The sequence below is a fragment of the Arachis ipaensis genome, chromosome B06 (assembly GCF_000816755.2).
Source record: "Arachis ipaensis cultivar K30076 chromosome B06, Araip1.1, whole genome shotgun sequence".
NCBI classification, from domain to species: Eukaryota; Viridiplantae; Streptophyta; class Magnoliopsida; order Fabales; family Fabaceae; genus Arachis; species Arachis ipaensis.
Window position 1 is genome coordinate 24,904,408 of NC_029790.2, and position 18,096 is coordinate 24,922,503.

General features: G+C 39.1%; 2 protein-coding genes across 2 annotated transcripts; both read left to right on the forward strand.

The window, feature by feature from the left end:
• Positions 1,783-4,747, forward strand: LOC107646712. Its single transcript, XM_016350879.1, has 4 exons — positions 1,783-2,371; positions 2,832-3,223; positions 3,338-3,824; positions 3,924-4,747. Exons 1-4 carry the CDS (start codon positions 1,783-1,785, stop codon positions 4,745-4,747), a joined length of 2,292 nt encoding a protein of 763 aa, XP_016206365.1.
• LOC107646714 (uncharacterized mitochondrial protein AtMg00810-like) lies at positions 17,079-17,513 on the forward strand. Its single transcript, XM_016350880.1, has one exon. It carries the CDS (start codon positions 17,079-17,081, stop codon positions 17,511-17,513), a length of 435 nt encoding a protein of 144 aa, XP_016206366.1.

An 18,096-nucleotide genomic window follows, 5' to 3' on the forward strand; every position in this document is an offset into this window, starting at 1 on the left:
TCAATAGTGGAGGGAGACGACAATGCAAGGAGTGAGCCACGGGAGAGAAGGTCGCCGGGGAGAGGAGTCAACTGCTGGAATATCTTCAAATCGGCTCTTTTCGTTGGGAAGATGCAAGAACTCAGCAAAGTATGATGCTTCTCAACATTGCGTTCCTTTAACGAACATCCCAGGGGCACCAAAATTACACCTTCTTCTTCCTCACACTTTCCTAACCTTCCAATCCTCCATAACGGTGGAAAATATCTTATACCCAATACAGTACAAATCTGATTACTTTTTTTTTAGGTTAATTATAAATCTGATTAGTTATAACTTTTTTATTTCACATGTTTTTTCTTTTTCAAACCCATCATACAGTTTGGGCTAAAAATTCTCAACCATTAATTAAAGGAAGTAAGTTAGTTCAAAAAAAAAAAAAAACGGCCATACGAATAAAGCCCATTAGCCAAGAGCCACCACCAGCTAATTCTAATTCAGCTACCTCATTAAATAAGCTTTTTTTGAGGATTACCTTTAGCCGTCCATTGAGTGTTATTTCATGATCTGTTTTGTCTTTACACAATATTATACACAACAACTTTTTAATTGGCTATCTAACAGTACTTGTCATACCAATATATCAGTAAAGCGATTGTAACACGTAAAAATTTTCCTATGTTATTAAAAAAATTTCAAGTGTACTGATATACTAGTGTTTCAGTGATTTTTAACCGTTGATCTTAATTATAAAAAAGTATATATAATATATATAATTAAGATTAACAATTATAAATTACTAAAACACCATACTTGAAAACTTTCCTATGTTATTATGTTATTGTTAATGTTGTTTGTTTCTGTTGTTTTGTTTATCATTGAATTTCAATGATGTTTGGTCGGTTTTAAGTCTTTTCTTTCTTGCAGGGTCATTATGCATTGAATATATTAAAATTAAATTTAATAAACTAATGAATTAGTAAATAAATTTGTTTTCATATTTTTCGGCTTAGGTTTTAGAATAATATAAGCTGCGGGGAAAATAATCTTAATTTTAAAAAATAAATAAATTAGTTAAAGTGTGTGAAATAAATCAATTGCTGCTCTCACCTCAGCCGTCTTTGTGAAATGGTGGGATCCACTGAAAAATATATATATATCTAATATTCTAATCTAAGCTGTCTCTAGCATCCTCAATTTTTTTTAGGATTTGGTTACTACTAAATATTTAATGCAATTTTCAATGAGATTAAATAAATAAAATGTGTGATGCAATTTAGGAAACAAATGTATATCATAAGGCTCAATTTTATTGATATGGAAGGAGGTTTGGTGTCATTCTCGGATATGGGTAGCTGGGGTTCCATACCAATCTGTGGGGCAGCTTTTTTGCAGGTGTCAGGGGCCAGAAATCGGACCCTGCGACATGGTTTTTTTCTTCTTTGGACCAACAACTCGTTGGGTCCGAGTTGAAGAAGATGAAATCTTGAAGGAGCTAAAACTGAACTCGGACCGTCCGAGTTGAGGGGGGGATTTATTTTTTTTTTTTACTTCTTCAAAGGAAATCGGAGGGTACGATTAGGGTTTTTGAATAATTTTTTGAATGTAGTATAGCTTATCGGAGGGTCCGACTTGTTGGGGACTCTAAACAAAAGTGTCTGAATGCTGGTGAGTTATTACTCGCGTCTTCTTCTTCTTCAACGGTTCTTTTCTCTCTGGCTTTGGGTTCTCTGTTTCTTCTTTACTTCCATAACAGTTACAGATCCATTTCTCAAAAAATTTTTTTTTATGTGATTAGAAGTAATGAGTGACAGAGTTTTATTGAAGGTGTATTATTTTGGGCAGATTTTATTACAAACATCTGAGGGAGTAACATTTGTTTGTGAAAATCCGTTAGATGTTGTGATTCCTTTCACAATCTCATTTGAAGAGCTCAAAGGTGTGATCTGTGAAAAGATTCACTCTGAGAGGGCAAGAAGAGTAGCCTGCATTCTATATAGATACCCGATACAAGTGTTTGGTGGATTCGTCCAGTTTCAAACCAAATATGTAACGGACGAGGCGAGCATGCAAGAGATGTTTTCAATGTATATTGAAAATCGGAGTAAACTCGCGTTCATCGAGTTGTATGTTGAGTTCGAACAATCTGAAGCCGACCGGAATATTCTACGGGAAGATTACAATAGCGACAGCGAGGAAGAGTTCGAAAGCAACTACGAAGTTGTTGGTCCAGATGGAGATGAAGATCAAGGTGACGGACCTATGGCTCCGGATGTGTCAGATGTGGCAAATGCATTGGCAAACGAAGTGTCGTTTGAGGAGCCATCATTTATGCGAGTTTTGGATTTAGAAGCCATGCATGTTCCGGAATTTCCGGATTATACCAGTGCAGGTACGTAGTTGTCTATATTTATAAAATGTGATAGAATTTTTTAGTAATTTATGTTGAAAGTTGGAGCAACTAGCATGTGACTGAATTAGTTAGATATAAATTAGAAATTATATAGGTAATCAGTAAATCAGTCAAATAGCAAGTTATGATTTATGTGTTAAGTTAGAAAACTTTAGTAAATATATATATTCGTATTTATAACTAAGTTAGTAAAGTAGATTAATATAAATCAGTATTTATTAGTAATATAGTAAACCAGTGAGGTAGTTAAATAGAAATTAATACCTGTTAGTAATTTAGTGGAAGATAAATTCGCAGTCATTGTAAATAATTCAAGTAGTTAAATAGAAATAAATGGGTGTTATGTCATAGTTGATGCAGTAACAAATTGGTTATGTTCAATTTCAATGTTACAATATTTGTGTTTTAAATATGTTTTGTGTGGCTGTCCTTGTGGCAGAAATTCCGTTTGTCGCAGATGGTGAATTTGCTGTGGGGATGGAATTCACTTCAAGGGAAGCTGTTATTAAGGCGATAAAAGAGTATACCATACGAAGAAGCGTAGACTACCGGGTATATGAATTTGAGCCGTTAACATTTTATGCTAAGTGTACACAGTATGGGTCAGGGTGTGATTGGCTTATCCGGGTTAGCATGATCAGCCGGAAGTACTGTTGGGTTATAAGGAGGTATAATGGCAGTCACACATGCACCAGAGCAACAATTTCTCAGGATCACTCGAAGTTGGATTCACATACAATTGCAGAAGCAATAAAGCCGTTGGTTGAGGCTGACCCCTCCTTAAAGGTAAAATCGGTTATAGCAGAGGTGCAATCGAAGTTCAACTACACCGTTAGTTATCGGAAAGCATGGTTGGCTAAGCAAAAGGCAGTGGAAAAAATATTTGGAGGCTGGGAAGCATCGTATGAAGCTTTGCCTATATGGTTTGGGGCCATGTGTCATAAGGAGCCGTCAGCTGTTGTTCATTTTGAGACTATGCCTGCATATCAAGGTGATGACCTGGTGGCTGACATTCGGGTATTGCATCGAGTCTTTTGGAGTTATTACCCCTGCATTAGAGCATTCAGACATTGTAAGCCAGTTGTCCAGGTGGATGGAACACACTTATATGGAAAGTACAAGGGTTGTCTACTAGTGGCAGTTTCACAAGATGGCAACAACAATATCGTCCCAATTGCATTTGCTATTGTGGAGGGAGAGACTTCTGATGCATGGTACTTTTTCCTTAGTAATCTTCGTCAGCATGTTGTAACCCGGGATGGTGTGGGACTGATATCCGACCGCCATGAATCCATAAATGCCGCTGTGGAACGGAGTAATGGTGCTTGGTCACCTCCAAGAGCTTTCCATATGTTTTGCATCAGACATATAGAATCGAATTTTCTGAGGAAATTCAAGGCCCCGTACTTGCAGAAACTGGTCGTCAATTTAGGTAACGCTCAGCAAAGCTAATTAATTTAATAAAAATATTTACGTTCAATCAGTGTGTTTATTATCTCTTTGTGTTTGTTTGTCTCTTTTTATCATATAGGATATTCGAGGACGGTGCGGGAGTATGAAGTTCGCTACGAACGTTTACGAGAACGGGGCGAGGCCTACACGAACTGGTTAAATCGAATCCCTCGCGAACAGTACGCGTTGGCTTTTGATGGTGGGTATCGATGGGGTCATATGACGATGAATCTAGTGGAATGCATCAACTCAGTATTGAAGGGTGCTCGCAATCTACCAGTCACTGCCCTTGTGAAGGCAACATTTTACAGGCTTAACGAGTTGTTCACACGAAAGAGGGCGGAGGCGGAAGCCCGGATTAATGCTGGGCATGTGTTCTCTGAAGTGGTCACCTCTAAGTTGCATGCAAACCAACTTGCGTCAGGAAACATACAGGTTAGTTGCTTTGACCGGCAGAATGAGGTATTTGAGGTGCGTGAGATGCCCAGTGGACTTGAGTTTGCAGTCGACCTACGCGGCCTTCGATGTGACTGTGGTGAGTTCCAGGTGGATAGAGTTCCCTGTCGACATGTGTTCGCATGTTGTGCCAACCAGCGACTGGACTGGCAACTGTATGTGCATGACGTGTATAAGATGGACCAAGTTCGACGTGTTTACCGAGCAAGGTTTAGGCCATTAGGTAATCCGACTACATGGCCTGCTTACAATGGACCTCGGTTCATACCAAATCCATTCCTGAGACGAGTTACAAAAGGCCGACCCAGAATGACGCGCTTCTTGAATGAGATGGACACGCGCATGTTACGTCGGCCTAGGCGATGTACGCTTTGTGGAGCTGAGGGACACAGCCGTAGCAGATGCCGTCGGTCCGGTGGTGCGAATGCCGGCGGAGCTACTCAGTAGATTCACATTCTCATATGATAAGACATATGTAGCATTACTTAATATGACATGAGTTGTCCACCTTTGTTAAGAAATTATTTTATGTAACATGACCTGCTCTATGTAGCGATATAAATGTCAACAATCTAGTATTATTCAAGGTTGCGAAAACCGAACCGGTCAATAAACCGGTAGGGTGACCTGGTGGCTATTGGAATTTGAAGAGATGAGAGGATTGTGGGTGGGACTAGGGTTTTCATGATGGGTATGAGTGAGACTGCGAGAGAGAGAGACAGAAAGGGGTGGGGTGGGGATTGGGGCCTTTTTGGCCTTTCGTTCTTTTTTTTTTCCACCTTCAAAACGACGTCGTTCACTAGTTTAGTTTTCAAACAAAAAATCGCTAAAAAACCGGACGGTTCTTCCGGTTCACCGATTAACCGCCGGTTTGACCGGTTTTTTCACCGATTTTTTGCCAAACGGTTTATGACCTTACCCGGATCGGTTAGGTGACCGGTTCCCGGTTTTTCCGGTTGAACCGACCGGTCCGGTTCGGTTTTCAGAACCATGGTATTATTCTCCACCTGTATCATTATATAATATGATATCAAATGTCGAAATGGCTTAATTTGATATGCCATTCCTATTTATATATTCAAAATTTTGAAACAGTGATACATAGTCCAGGACCTTAATACATAAATAAGTTCATTAAAACTAAAATATTATGACCATACAAACTGAAGTTACCACAGTCCATTTCATTAATACATACTGTCCAATGCATATAAAGTATTCTAAACATCATTAATACACAAATATATATGAATACACCACAACTACTTTCTCATTGCCCACTTCACGTCCTTCACAAAGTTCTTGCATTTTTTAGCGGCCTTTTTGAACACGGATGGAGTGTAGCGATTAGCGCTACGGCGTGGCGGATCAATCCTTAGATTGTAACCTTTGGCTTTGTCATCCGGAGTGTCACAATGACCTGCATACAATTTAATCAAAACAATTATAATTATGGTTTGAGGTAATCGAGACAAGAGAGATACCACATATCATTTAATCAAATCAGATGGAGACACGAATAATTAACACCAAATGATTCACTACTAGAACATGTAAAGCAAAATACACAATAATATTACCATCATTACGGGATTCCTCATCGGCGTCGAACTCCTCTATGTCGTCCTCCTCAGCATCCTCCTCGTCATCCGGTTCATCTACTAGATACGCATTGGTGTCTTCGTCCAGTGTGTTATCATCTTCTTCAAGAGGTACCATGGAAACACGGTTAGGATTTTGACTATTAAGAACTCCGCGCCCACCCTCACTTCTACTAGAGTCAACAGACACAAATCCTCCAGAAGCAACCGATGAGGTGTGGCATGGAAGCCTCGCATCCAACGAATACCTACCTGCCATGATATCAGGCTGACTGCGATATTCTGAATGTCCAGCATCTGCAGCCATGAACCCAAGCAATTGGCTAAAGGAACATCCTTCTCCTGTTTCAAACTGTGGCATACCCCAATATTGTTGATGCATTGGATATGATGTGGTAAATTGTGTCTGAGGTACATACTGGCCTGAGGATTGAGGTTGATCTTGTGGAATCGGATTGGGAGGTGGTGGTGGCGGCGATAGCGGCTCCTGTTCCTCATTGTCATCATCCGCCTCCTCGCTACCCTCTTCCATATCCTCATTACCCTGATCCATCTCCTCATTACCCTCATCCATATCCTGGTTACCCTCATCATTCTCTTCTACAACAAGGTTCGACAAATACAATCGGTCCCCAAATTTGGATCGGTACCAGTCCATGTAAGTATGCAATGGATATTGTGAGGGCATTGGAACCTCAGAAAGAACGTGGTTATAACTGTTTGTCCACATCATTACCCAGCATGAATGAGTCGGCGCCGTGGCCCAGTTAAGATTCTTAGGACCAGTCAGGACTTCTCCGTGCGCCTTGTCCAGATTCTGTTCCTGAGAAGGTACCCCCTGAACTAAACTGAACTGTTGCCTAATCCTATCGGTAGCATGCCACTCTATGCATTCGAATGACACCAACGGCACTGTTGCGCTCCAAACAACCGACTGTATGTATATTTCAGGAGGAATTATATTCGGATCCACACGATCAACAGAGTAAGCATACCACACAAATTGCCAATAAAAAATGAAACTCATATTACAACCCACATCACAGTTACAATACAAATGCTTCGTCATACTTAGCTCAAATAGAAAATCTGAAATTTATACATCTTTAAATGAAAACTAACCTGGCCTTCCTGAAGTTCATCAAAGGCCTTCCTAAAGTGACTTAGTGTCAGATATCTATATCGGCGGTCGCCACGCTCCCAGTTACGCCACCTAATATGATATAATTAACTAGTGCAACTGAATTCTAATTATCAATAAACAGATACATTGCAACATAATATTACCTGTTTGCTAGGGGAAAACTACGGGGTTCCCTAGAAAGCGGCGATAGATAGGGCAGTCTAATCCAAGCCCATCCGAGCAGAAGTGTCAGTGGACCATCGATTTCCTTACAGTTAAAGCGTGATGCCCTGCATAGTGCCCTGTAGAGGTGAGCTAAGCATGCTGATCCCCAGCTGTACTGAACAATACTCCCGAAATCACGTAGCAATGGTAAAAACTTCCAGTGAACACCTACCCCAGATTTATCCCCAAACAAGATCGTCCCGATAAGCAACATAATGTGGCACTTCACATACCTATGCATACTTATCTCATCAGTCAACTGTAAATTTTCTTTCAGATCACGAAGCCACGACAGTTTTATACAGCAACCTCGGCACTGGTCCTTAGACGGTGCAACTCCAAATTGATCCAAACACTCAGCCTGTAGCGCTTCGACACTACTCATTGCCATCCCCGTTACTGGAAGACCATCCGTCGGAAGACCAAGAATTAAAGCCACGTCTTCAAGAGTTACGGTACATTCACCAATGGGAAGGTAGAAGGTGTGTGTATCTGGGTGCCACCGTTCGATTAGAGCGTTCACAAGTGCTTTCTGGCACTGTACTACACCAATTTGCGATGCATGATAAAACCCAGTAACTCGTAAATACTCCTCAACCCTATCGTCGTACCGATCAGGAGGAAGTGGATGGTTACACGTCAACATTCTTAATTTCTACAAAAAAAGATAACAACTTGTCAATCAACTAATTAACCTATTATAACTCACTACTTGGCGACAAGAAATTAATTAGAAGAACAAATCATTAACAAAAATTGCACAACTAACTCAACAACACATAACAGTTGAAGCCACAGAACATTCATAAATTATTTGACTAAGTCAAAGTAAAACAAATATTTACAAGAAATATTTCACTAATCCTTGAAATTCCTCAAAACTAACCATTAATAACATCAACTAATACATAAAAACATTCCTAATCAATTCACAAAAATACGACAACATTAGACATGCTGGATATTTATTTATTCGTAGTAGAGTCCAATTTTTCTAACATATAACACTATAATTTGTATTTTTAAGTATCTACTAACACTACTCATTATATTTCGAAATTCACATTCTAATAACAATTATGAATAATTAATTTCCTACCAATTATGATTATTATTAGCGAAATCAAACTAAATATCTATTAAAAATTAATAGTAACCATTCATTTTTTATTCTCACATTCAATTACTGACAACCACAATAATATTTAATTTTCTAACAATTTTTACGTTTTATAATTTATTTTTTAAATACTAACACTTCCAAACACTAACAAGCCACAATTATAACTAGAAAAATTTAAACAAAATAAAAAAATTAACGTTCTGTGAAAAAATTTTATTTATACACCAGTTTATAACTAATTTTTATAACATTTTATAACTTCATTTATAACAGTTATAACATTTTATAACTAATTTTATAACTAATTTTTATAACAATTATAACATTTTATAACTAATTTTCTTAGTGCTAATTCTCACCTCACCCACTAATAAATATATTAAAAACATTTAAACAATTTAAAAAAAAAACAACCTGTTTGTTTGTTTTTACATAAATAATTTCTAACTACATTATATTTTCTGATTCCATGTAAGAATAATAAAAAATTCAGACAACAACAATAATAATTTTAAAAATTAAATAATAACAAAATTTCAGGAAAAAATTAAAAAAAATTTAAAAAATAGTTCTAACCGTTCTACGTATATTTCTAAGTTCAGATTCTAATAACAATAAGAACAATTAAATTGTAAGAACAATATGTATAATTATAAAAATTTAACAAAATATTAAATAAACTTACATAATCAGAATGGCTGAGATAGTGTCTAATATGAAGCTCAGGGCGATCAACATCTTTGGTTTTATATTTTTTCGGCATTTTCCTTATTTCTTCAACAAACACAGCCACTACCAGAGGAATGAAGAAGAAGAAAAATGGAGTTTGGAGGTTGGGAGTGAAGCCTGATAGTGAGATATCGGATGGTGAGAGTCCCACTACATGCATATGTTGGTTATCAGGGCACCGCGTTGGGGAGTTATGGTTGCACGACGCGTGTCTAGTGAGCCCACAAAACGGACCATCCGTGTTGGTTCCAACATATCGCAGGGTCCGCTTTGTTCCGCGCATGCATCCCTCACATGTCGCTGGGTCCGTGTTCTTCAGGAGCAGCACACCTCTCACATGTCGCAGGGTCCGTGTTCTTCAGGAGCAGCATGTCGCACGGTGCGAGTTGCTTGCACCAACACCCACGGTCCGATTTCTATGTAAGCTGACACCACAACTTTGTGCAGCACCCATCCTTCCCATAACGTGGTTCAACACCACCCTTCCATCCATATAGAAATTAAAAAGCGTATATCATAATGCCAATCTTTGACGAGAAAGTAAATGGGTTGCGTCATCATATTTTTTTTATGATTGATAAAATATGCTTTTTTCTCTAATATTTATAATATTTTTTAAAAAAATATTTAATTAAACATTACAAATAAAAAATATATTTTATTATGAATGATTTATTTCATTGATGCGATGATGCTTATATAGTTATATTATACAAAATATCAATTTGTTGTTTTTTAATTATTAAATTGCTGTATGAATGAATCTTAAATACGAAGAGGAATTCATGATGAATATGCACTGGTGTGGTGTGTAGCCTTACTCATATACACGTGGCATGCAACACAAATTTGGATGGCTATTGTCGATCAATTTAATGCTCAAAAGATTAAAATATAACTATCTGGGCTGCTACACATCCATATAATCATATAACTAAGTTGACCCAAATCTAATCAGAATCAAACGTATTAAATGGTGAATGAACTCACGCGTCAGAGACGAACGAAACCCCTCCTTTTTTATTCGCACTTCATCATGAAAAAACATTACATCTTCAAAACGAAACTAATACAAGAAACGACTCATTCTCTTCGAATCTCTCTCAACATCACTAAAACTTCAATCACATTCTCTGCGAAAACCACTACTGGAAAGGAATCGGGAGAAGATTTCGCAAGCAACAACTAGAAACGAATGAAAACTACAACAGAGACTACCAAAGGTATGAGAAAACTACTGTTCATTTGAAATCTTGCAATGTCGCGCATTTCTCCTAGTTGCATCTTAGGTTTACTGGATTGATTTGCTTCATTTAGTAGATCGAACTATTGTGAATGCATTTTTACAGTATAATTAGGCCTTGGAATGAAATTTGTTGTTATTTTCATTCAATTCAGTGGATAGTGTAACTAGGCTTTGAGATTTGTTCGGTTCGGTGGCTTTTGTGATTTTGATTCACCAAGTGAATGTTGTTCGGTTCGGTGGGTTCCTTTTGTGATAGCGTGCAGCAAATCATTTCCTGGTTGTTTCATTATTTATAATGTTTGATTTGGTGCATGAATGAGTTTCCTTAAGGCTGTCCTATATAATGCTAGTAAGAATCTTCAGTTTGGATCCCTTTGAGAAGCAAATAGTGTATTGTCCAAATGTATCGCTCTTGAATAACTTTGTCTTTCTCCCTTTCTACAATTTTTTTAAGCATGAGTTACACTTGTCAGCAATTTCAGTAGAAAAATTGACAATATCTCGAGACTTGATGTAAATGAGTTTTGTTTAGGACAATTGACATTAGAGACAACTCTTTCACTTTAATAAGCTATACCACTGTAACATTGTCTCATTATATTGGATAGATTTCAGCACGAATGGTAGTTAACCTTGATACTTAAAGAAAGATATCAAGTTTCAGTAAGAGTTTTTAAAGAGGCCAATTTGCAAATGTCATTTTGAAAGAACACCTAATTCATGAAATTTGAAAAACTTTTCTTTTGGAAGATGTTGATTTGATTAAGATATACGTGCTTGTTCTTATTAGTGTGGATAGTTTAACTAGAATTTTGAAATTGGTTGTTACTATCTTTAGTACATCTTTTGCATGGAGGAATACTATTCTTGTTGATTGAAAGTTGATCACCATTTATTAACCACATGAATACTGTTCGGTTCGGTGGCCTTTGTGATTTTGGTTCACCAAATGAATGTTTTTTGGTTTGGTGGCTTGTGGCATTTTAATTGATTTGATTAAGATATACATGCTTGTGCTTGTTGATGTATTGAGTGAAGTATTGACCAAAATTTTTCATTACAGCAAAATAGAACAAGAAAATGGCAACAATGAAGGAGAAGCCGCATTATAAATATATTCTCATATTCTGTTTCAAAACTTGCAGAAAACTCATTATTGCAGATGCCAAACAAAGGCAATAGCAACAGTGTACAGGGATATGAGTCAAGAAAAGAAAGATATAGTGGAAGAAATTAATAGCATATACTATGATAGTAAATTCACATCTGGGGATTTAGATAGTAAATAGCATATATATGATTGACTGGTTGTAATTAACAATATTTTGTTTAACTTGTTTAAAAAGCAAAAAATGCTTACTTCAAATGTATATATGTCAATATTAATGTAAATGTTAATGTTAATATTTATATTTGATTCAAGATGGATTACTCATCTGAGATGTTAATTTATATATCTGTTGGAACTGTCTGGCTGCTGTTTTATTCCAGGTTCTCAGTGATTGCAATCACTGTATTTACCAATACATTACGAATATCAAAAGAACACAGTGAACCGAAATTAATACATTGGGCGAACCGAAAGTTGCAAACATACTTAACCCCTAAACCCTGAACCCTAAACCCAAAACTCTAAACCATGAACCATGAACCCCTAAACCCTAAGTCCTAAACCCTAAACCCCTAAAACCCTAACCATAAACCCGAAACCCTAAACCATAAACCCTAAACCCTAAACCCTGAACCTTGAACCCTGAACCCTGAACCGAAATTAATACACTGGACGAACCGAAAGTTGCAAACACACTGAACCCTTAAACCCTGAACCCTAAACCCTAAACTCTAAACCATGAACCCTGAACCACCAAACCCTAAACCCTAAACACTAAACCCTAAATCCCTAAAACCCTAAAACCCTAAAATCCTAACCCTAAACCCTAAACCTTAACCCTAAACCCTAAACCTTAAACCCTAAACCCTAACCCTAAACCTTAAACCACCCTAAACTCCATGTGTTGTTTGAGCATCTCAGTCTGGTCTAGACAACAAGGATGTGAGTGATTCAAAACAACTTTGAAAATTGTCTAAAGACCAATATCCTTCATTATGTGTACGTAAATTCTGGCCAGACAACTTAACCCAGCTGAAGGATTTGTCTTCAAAGTTGGAGATATCTTGGATTTTCACCTCCCTGTTAATGTAGTCACTCTCTAGAAACTACTTGTGCCAGCTCAGCTGGAATCAGTTACAGTTGTTAGACTCTCAACTAACCTACTGTTACACTTTCACACACTCTACACCTCACTCAGCTTGTATAAATAACTAGCTCACATTGACTCTGATATATCCTTTTCAATTCTGTTACAATGCAACTCCTTTCTTCTATCCTTGCTTCTCTTGCTCTGTGATTCTCACTCAACAGTAAGCTACTGATACCTCACATGGTATCAGAGCTTTCTGGTTCAAGATCCATGGAACACTCAACATCTTCCGCTTCGCAAAACCAAGAAAATCAAGCTTCACGACTCCAATAAACAACAATGGCGTCTATTGCTAATTTTCCAGCAACAATCAAGTTGGATGAAGATAACTTCAAAGCATGGAAGCGTCAAGTATTAGCGTGCATCAAAGCCAACAGACTTCAGTGCCATGTGACTTCTCTATCGATTCCAAGAAAATTTAACTCCGATCAAGACATAATTGAAGGAAAGATATCGCAAGAATTCGAAGAGTGGGAACAGCGTGATGAATGCTTAGTTGCTTGGATGCTCTCTGCTATGAATGAAACCTTTGTAAGCAAAGTTGTTGAACACGAATATGCACATGAAATATGGACAGCACTGGAAGAATACTTCACAGCCAGGCTCAGATCTAAGATCAGGATGCTAAAACCTCAGCTCAAGATGATCAAGAAATAAGGTACACCTGCAATCGAGTATATTTCCAAGATCAATAAAGTAACCAACTCCCTAGCTGCTCTCGGCACTCCACTGTCAAAAGAAGAACACATTGAAGTTGCTTTACAAGGTTTGGATGAAGAATTTAGTGCTTTCATTACCATGGTTAACTCTAGATTAGATCACATGACAATTAGTGAATTTGAGTCACAACTGCTTGCTTAAGAAGAAGTAAATGAAAGATTCTGAAAAACCGATCTAACGATGATCCATGCCAATCTTGCTAACAAAGACCGAGGGGCAAGCAAAGCTAAAGGTGATTACTCAAAAGAAGAGTCATATGAAAACTATAGAAGCTATGGCAGAGGGCAATCCAGCAGAAGAGGAAGAGGAAGAAGCTTTAGAGGGGGCAGGTCACGGTGGCAAGGAAATCGACCTCAGTGTCAACTGTGTGGTAGGATTGGACATACAGTTTGTGAATGCTTCCATAGGTTCAATCAGAATTACCAAAACCCTCAATTGCAAACTTCCAACAATAGCCCTTCTCCACCCACTGTTGGCTTCCATCAACAACCAGGAAATTCCAGCCACACCAATCAAGGCCCTCCTCAAGCATTGCTTGCTTCCAACAGCTCTAACCAGGGGTGGTATCCGGACTCAGGAGCTTCTCATCATATCACCTTTGACCAAATGAACCTGATCAACAGCTCGGCATATGAAGGACCTGAACAAGTATTCGGAGGTAATGGTAAAGGTATATGTATTGCTAATATTAGGAGTTCTATTATGCATGCATCTATATCCAAAAAGTTTTTCAAACTCCAGAATTTGCTTCATGTACCAGCTATCTCAAAGAACCTTGTAAGTGTCTCTAAATTTGCACTAGATAATGGCGTATTCTTTGAATTCTGGCCTTACCTATGTGCTGTCAAATGCCAGGAATCCAAGAAGATCCTGCTCCAACACAGACTTAGCAATGGTCTATATAGATTTGAGGATATACAAATCTCAAGACCAATCAAACAGCCTAATAAAGCTCAAGTACTAGTAGTTGAGCAGAAAAAGAATATGTATACAAACCTTGCAAAAACAGAAAACAAAAGGCATAAAAAAGGAGTAACAATAAAGACTCCAAAGCAAGAAAAGCCAGACATAAATACATGCAAAGAAAAACCAAATAGCAATAAGTGTAGTAGCAGCATTAGGTGCACCAGAAGTGTGCCTAGAAAAATTGATTTTTTTAGTGATTCCTGTGTAAGTTCAATTGACAGCAATAAATATAATGCAATTAGTAATTGCAATAGCAGTCATTGTGTACCTTCTAGTGATACTGCTGTGATTTCTGATGACTCTACTAATGCAAATTCTGATATAATTGTGCACCCTGATATTGACACTAAAAATAAGTTCTGTGCTTTACTTACCCAGCCTAATGCCCTCACCAGTGATAATGTCTTTCCTTGTGTCAATAACAGCCCCAACAGTATCCAAAAACACTCCCAAACCAGTGCCTCTAGTACACAAAATGTCAGCCAAACCAGCAACTCTACCCTCCCAAAAGAAAGCCAAATAGCCAACCTTTCCTCGTCCATTCCCCCAAACCATATCAACACAAAATGCACCAAACCTCACCCCTGCCCTATCATCCCTGATGCAAAAGATACTAGCCGAACCAGCAACCCTACCCTCTCGCATGACAGCCAAACCAGCAACCCTTCCCCACCAGCCTCAACATCAAAATCCGTTCCCCCAGCCACCCTTGACCTCTGGCACAAAAGACTTGGCCACCCCTCTAACCATGTCATCAAAGCCATCCTCAGCAGCTACCAAATTCCCTTTTGCACCACCAAAACCACTTCACCTTGTAATTCCTGCATCATCAGCAAAATTCACCAGCTCTCCTTCTCTCCCTCTCAAACCAAGTATACACAGCCCTTAAAATTAGTCTTTTCAGACCTCTGGGGCCCCTCCCCATAATCCAATAGGTCTAGCTTTAGGTACTATGTGTGTTTCATTGATGCCCATAGCCGGTACACCTGCACCTACTTACTACACACCAAGAATCAAACCTTCACAGCCTTTCTTCAGCCTTTCTTCAGTATAAGACCCTGATGGAAAACCAAACAGGCAACACTATCAAAGCCCTCCAAACTGACCATGGTGGGGAATACCTCTCCAACACCTTTTCACAGTACCTAAGCAATCAAGGAATTCATCATAGACTTACCTGCCCTCACACACACCAACAGAACGGGTGTGTTGAACGCAAGCACCACCACCTCACTGAAACAGCTCTCACCCTTCTCTCCCAAGCCTCTCTGCCCCTTTCCTTCTGAGATGAAGCAATCCTAACCTCCACCTACCTAATCAACAGACTTCCCACCCCTGTCCTGAACTTTAAATACCCTTAGAAGTCCTCTTCAACATCATACCAACATATACCCTATTAAAACCATTTGGCTGTGCATGCTATCCCTGGCTTCGACCCTATAACAAGAACAAATTTGACCACAGGTCAACTAAATGCATATTCCTAGGCTACGCTCCTAACCATAGAGGCTATAAGTGTCTATCCCCTTCAGGTAAAATCTATACTGCCAAAAATGTTATCTTCTGTGAACAAGAATTTCCCTATCCAGCCCTCTTTCCCAACCCTTCCCAGCTTAACCATACCCAACCTTCAAACAATACGCCCCCAGCTACATATACCTTTCATCCTCCCTATCCAAACATGCATAATAGGCCTCCCACTAATAGCAATAACATGTCTTTATCATTACCTTCCATACCTGTTGAAGTCCCTAATAATGCTGAAACAGCTGCTGGCAGTGCTAATAGTGCAGATTCCCTTGAGACTGTTCCATTGCAGGTGGTGATTGGTCCGAATTTGCAGCCTTCCAATGCTGCATCTCAACCCACACCTTCGCAGTATTCCAACACTGCTCGTGCTGACACAGCTAATCAAAACAAACACCACATATAAACCAGGAGCAAAAGTGGAATTTTCAAACCTAAAGCACTCAATACAGTGGTGGATTTGGCGTCAATCTCACTTGATACCCTGCCCAAGTCAGTCTCCGAAGCACTCGCTACCCCACATTGGAGAAGGGCCATGGAGGAGGATTACTCAGCCCTGATAAAAAATGGCACCTGGCAGCTGGTTGACCTGCCCCAGCACTCTGAACCCATAGGATGTAAATGGGTTTTCAGAATAAAGAAACACCTTGATGGCACAATCCAGAAATACAAGGCACGGCTTGTCGCCAAGGGCTTCCACCAACGCCAAGGAATTGATTATGACCAGATCTTCAGCCCCGTCGTACGCCCTGCTACAGTTCGAGTCATGCTCAGTGTGGCTCTCGCCAAAGGGTGAAAAATTTACCAATTCGACTTCAATAATGCGTTTCTCAATAAGGATCTTCACGAGACGGTCTACATGTAGCAACCAGAAGGGTTCAAGGCCCCAAACTGCCTCCAAGTCTGTAAGCTCCAAAAATCTCTGTATGGACTCAAACAGGCACCTAGAGCCTGGTTCACAAAGCTCAGCACTGCACTTCGACAATTTGGCTTCACAAGCACTCAATCTGATGTCTCCCTGTTCACCAAATTCACATCATCCTCAGCCACATACATCCTCATGTATGTAGATGATATCCTTGTAACTGGCAACTCTGAGTCTGATATTAAGGCACTTGTGACTGAACTCCACAACACCTTTGCCTTAAAAGAGTTGGGTGAAATGAACTACTTCATTGGCATTGAGGTTGCAAAAACCCCTGGTGGCACAGTGACTCTCAAACAAAGTACATTAAGGACCTCTTGAAATGGGCAAACATGATCCATGCAAAACCTGTACCTACCCCCATGACCTCCTCCCTAAAGCTATCTGCCTTTGGAGACGGCTCCTTCAGCAATCCCACTCTGTTTCGGTCAATATTTGGTGGTCTGCAGTATGCTACGATTACAAGACCTGAGATCTCTTTTTCAGTGAATAAAGTAGCCCAGTTCCTTCACAACCCTCTTGAGTCCCACTGGAAAGCTGTAAAACGAATCCTCAGGTACCTAGTAGGCACCACAGAGTATGGCCTCAGGTTCAGCAAGTTCACAAACTTCAGAATCTATGGCTTTTGCGACTCTGATTGGGCCAGTGATGTTGATGATCGCAAGTCAACAAATGGGTATGGCATTTACCTTGGCTCAAACTTGGTCTCATGGGCTAGCAGAAAGCAAACTGCAGTGTCCAAGAGCAGCACTGAAGCTAAATTTTGAGGAATTGCAGATGCTGTGACCGAAATCATTTGGCTTCAAAACCTTCTCAGTGAAATCAGAATCGCATGCTCGATAAAACCTGTGGTATACTGCGACAATCAAAGTGCAGTCATGCTCTCTGCCAACCCAATTATGCACAACAAGTCCAAGCATTTTGCTCTCAATCAGTCCTAAATTCGAGATTATGTAACCAGAAAAGAAATATTTGTTCAACACATCCCAGCTCAAGATTAACTGGCTGACACCCTAACCAAACATCTCTCAACTATAACCTTTGACAGATTTAGAAAACTACTAAGAGTTTCCAATACAGAGTCATCATAGGCCCTTGTTTTGAGGGGGCATGTTAGTGTAGTCACTCTCTAGAAACTACCTGTGCCAGCTCAGCTGGAATCAGTTACAGCTGTTAGACTCTCAACTAACCTGCTGTTACACTCTCACACACTCTGCACCTCACTCACCTTGTATAAATAACTAGCTCATATTGACTCTGATCTATCCTTTTCAATTTTGTTACAATGCAACTCCTTTCTTCTATCCTTGCTTCTCTTGCTCTGTGATTCTCACTCAATAGTAAGCTACT

Coding starts and splice junctions, on each gene's coding strand:
- LOC107646712 (XM_016350879.1), top strand. CDS start 1,783: ATGAGTGACAGAGTTTTATTGAAGGTGTATTATTTTGGGCAGATTTTA. Junction 3,224..3,337: donor AATCGAAGTTCAACTACACC/GTTAGTTATCGG, acceptor ATGTGTCATAAG/GAGCCGTCAGCTGTTGTTCA. Junction 3,825..3,923: donor GAAACTGGTCGTCAATTTAG/GTAACGCTCAGC, acceptor TTTATCATATAG/GATATTCGAGGACGGTGCGG.
- LOC107646714 (XM_016350880.1), top strand. CDS start 17,079: ATGATCCATGCAAAACCTGTACCTACCCCCATGACCTCCTCCCTAAAG.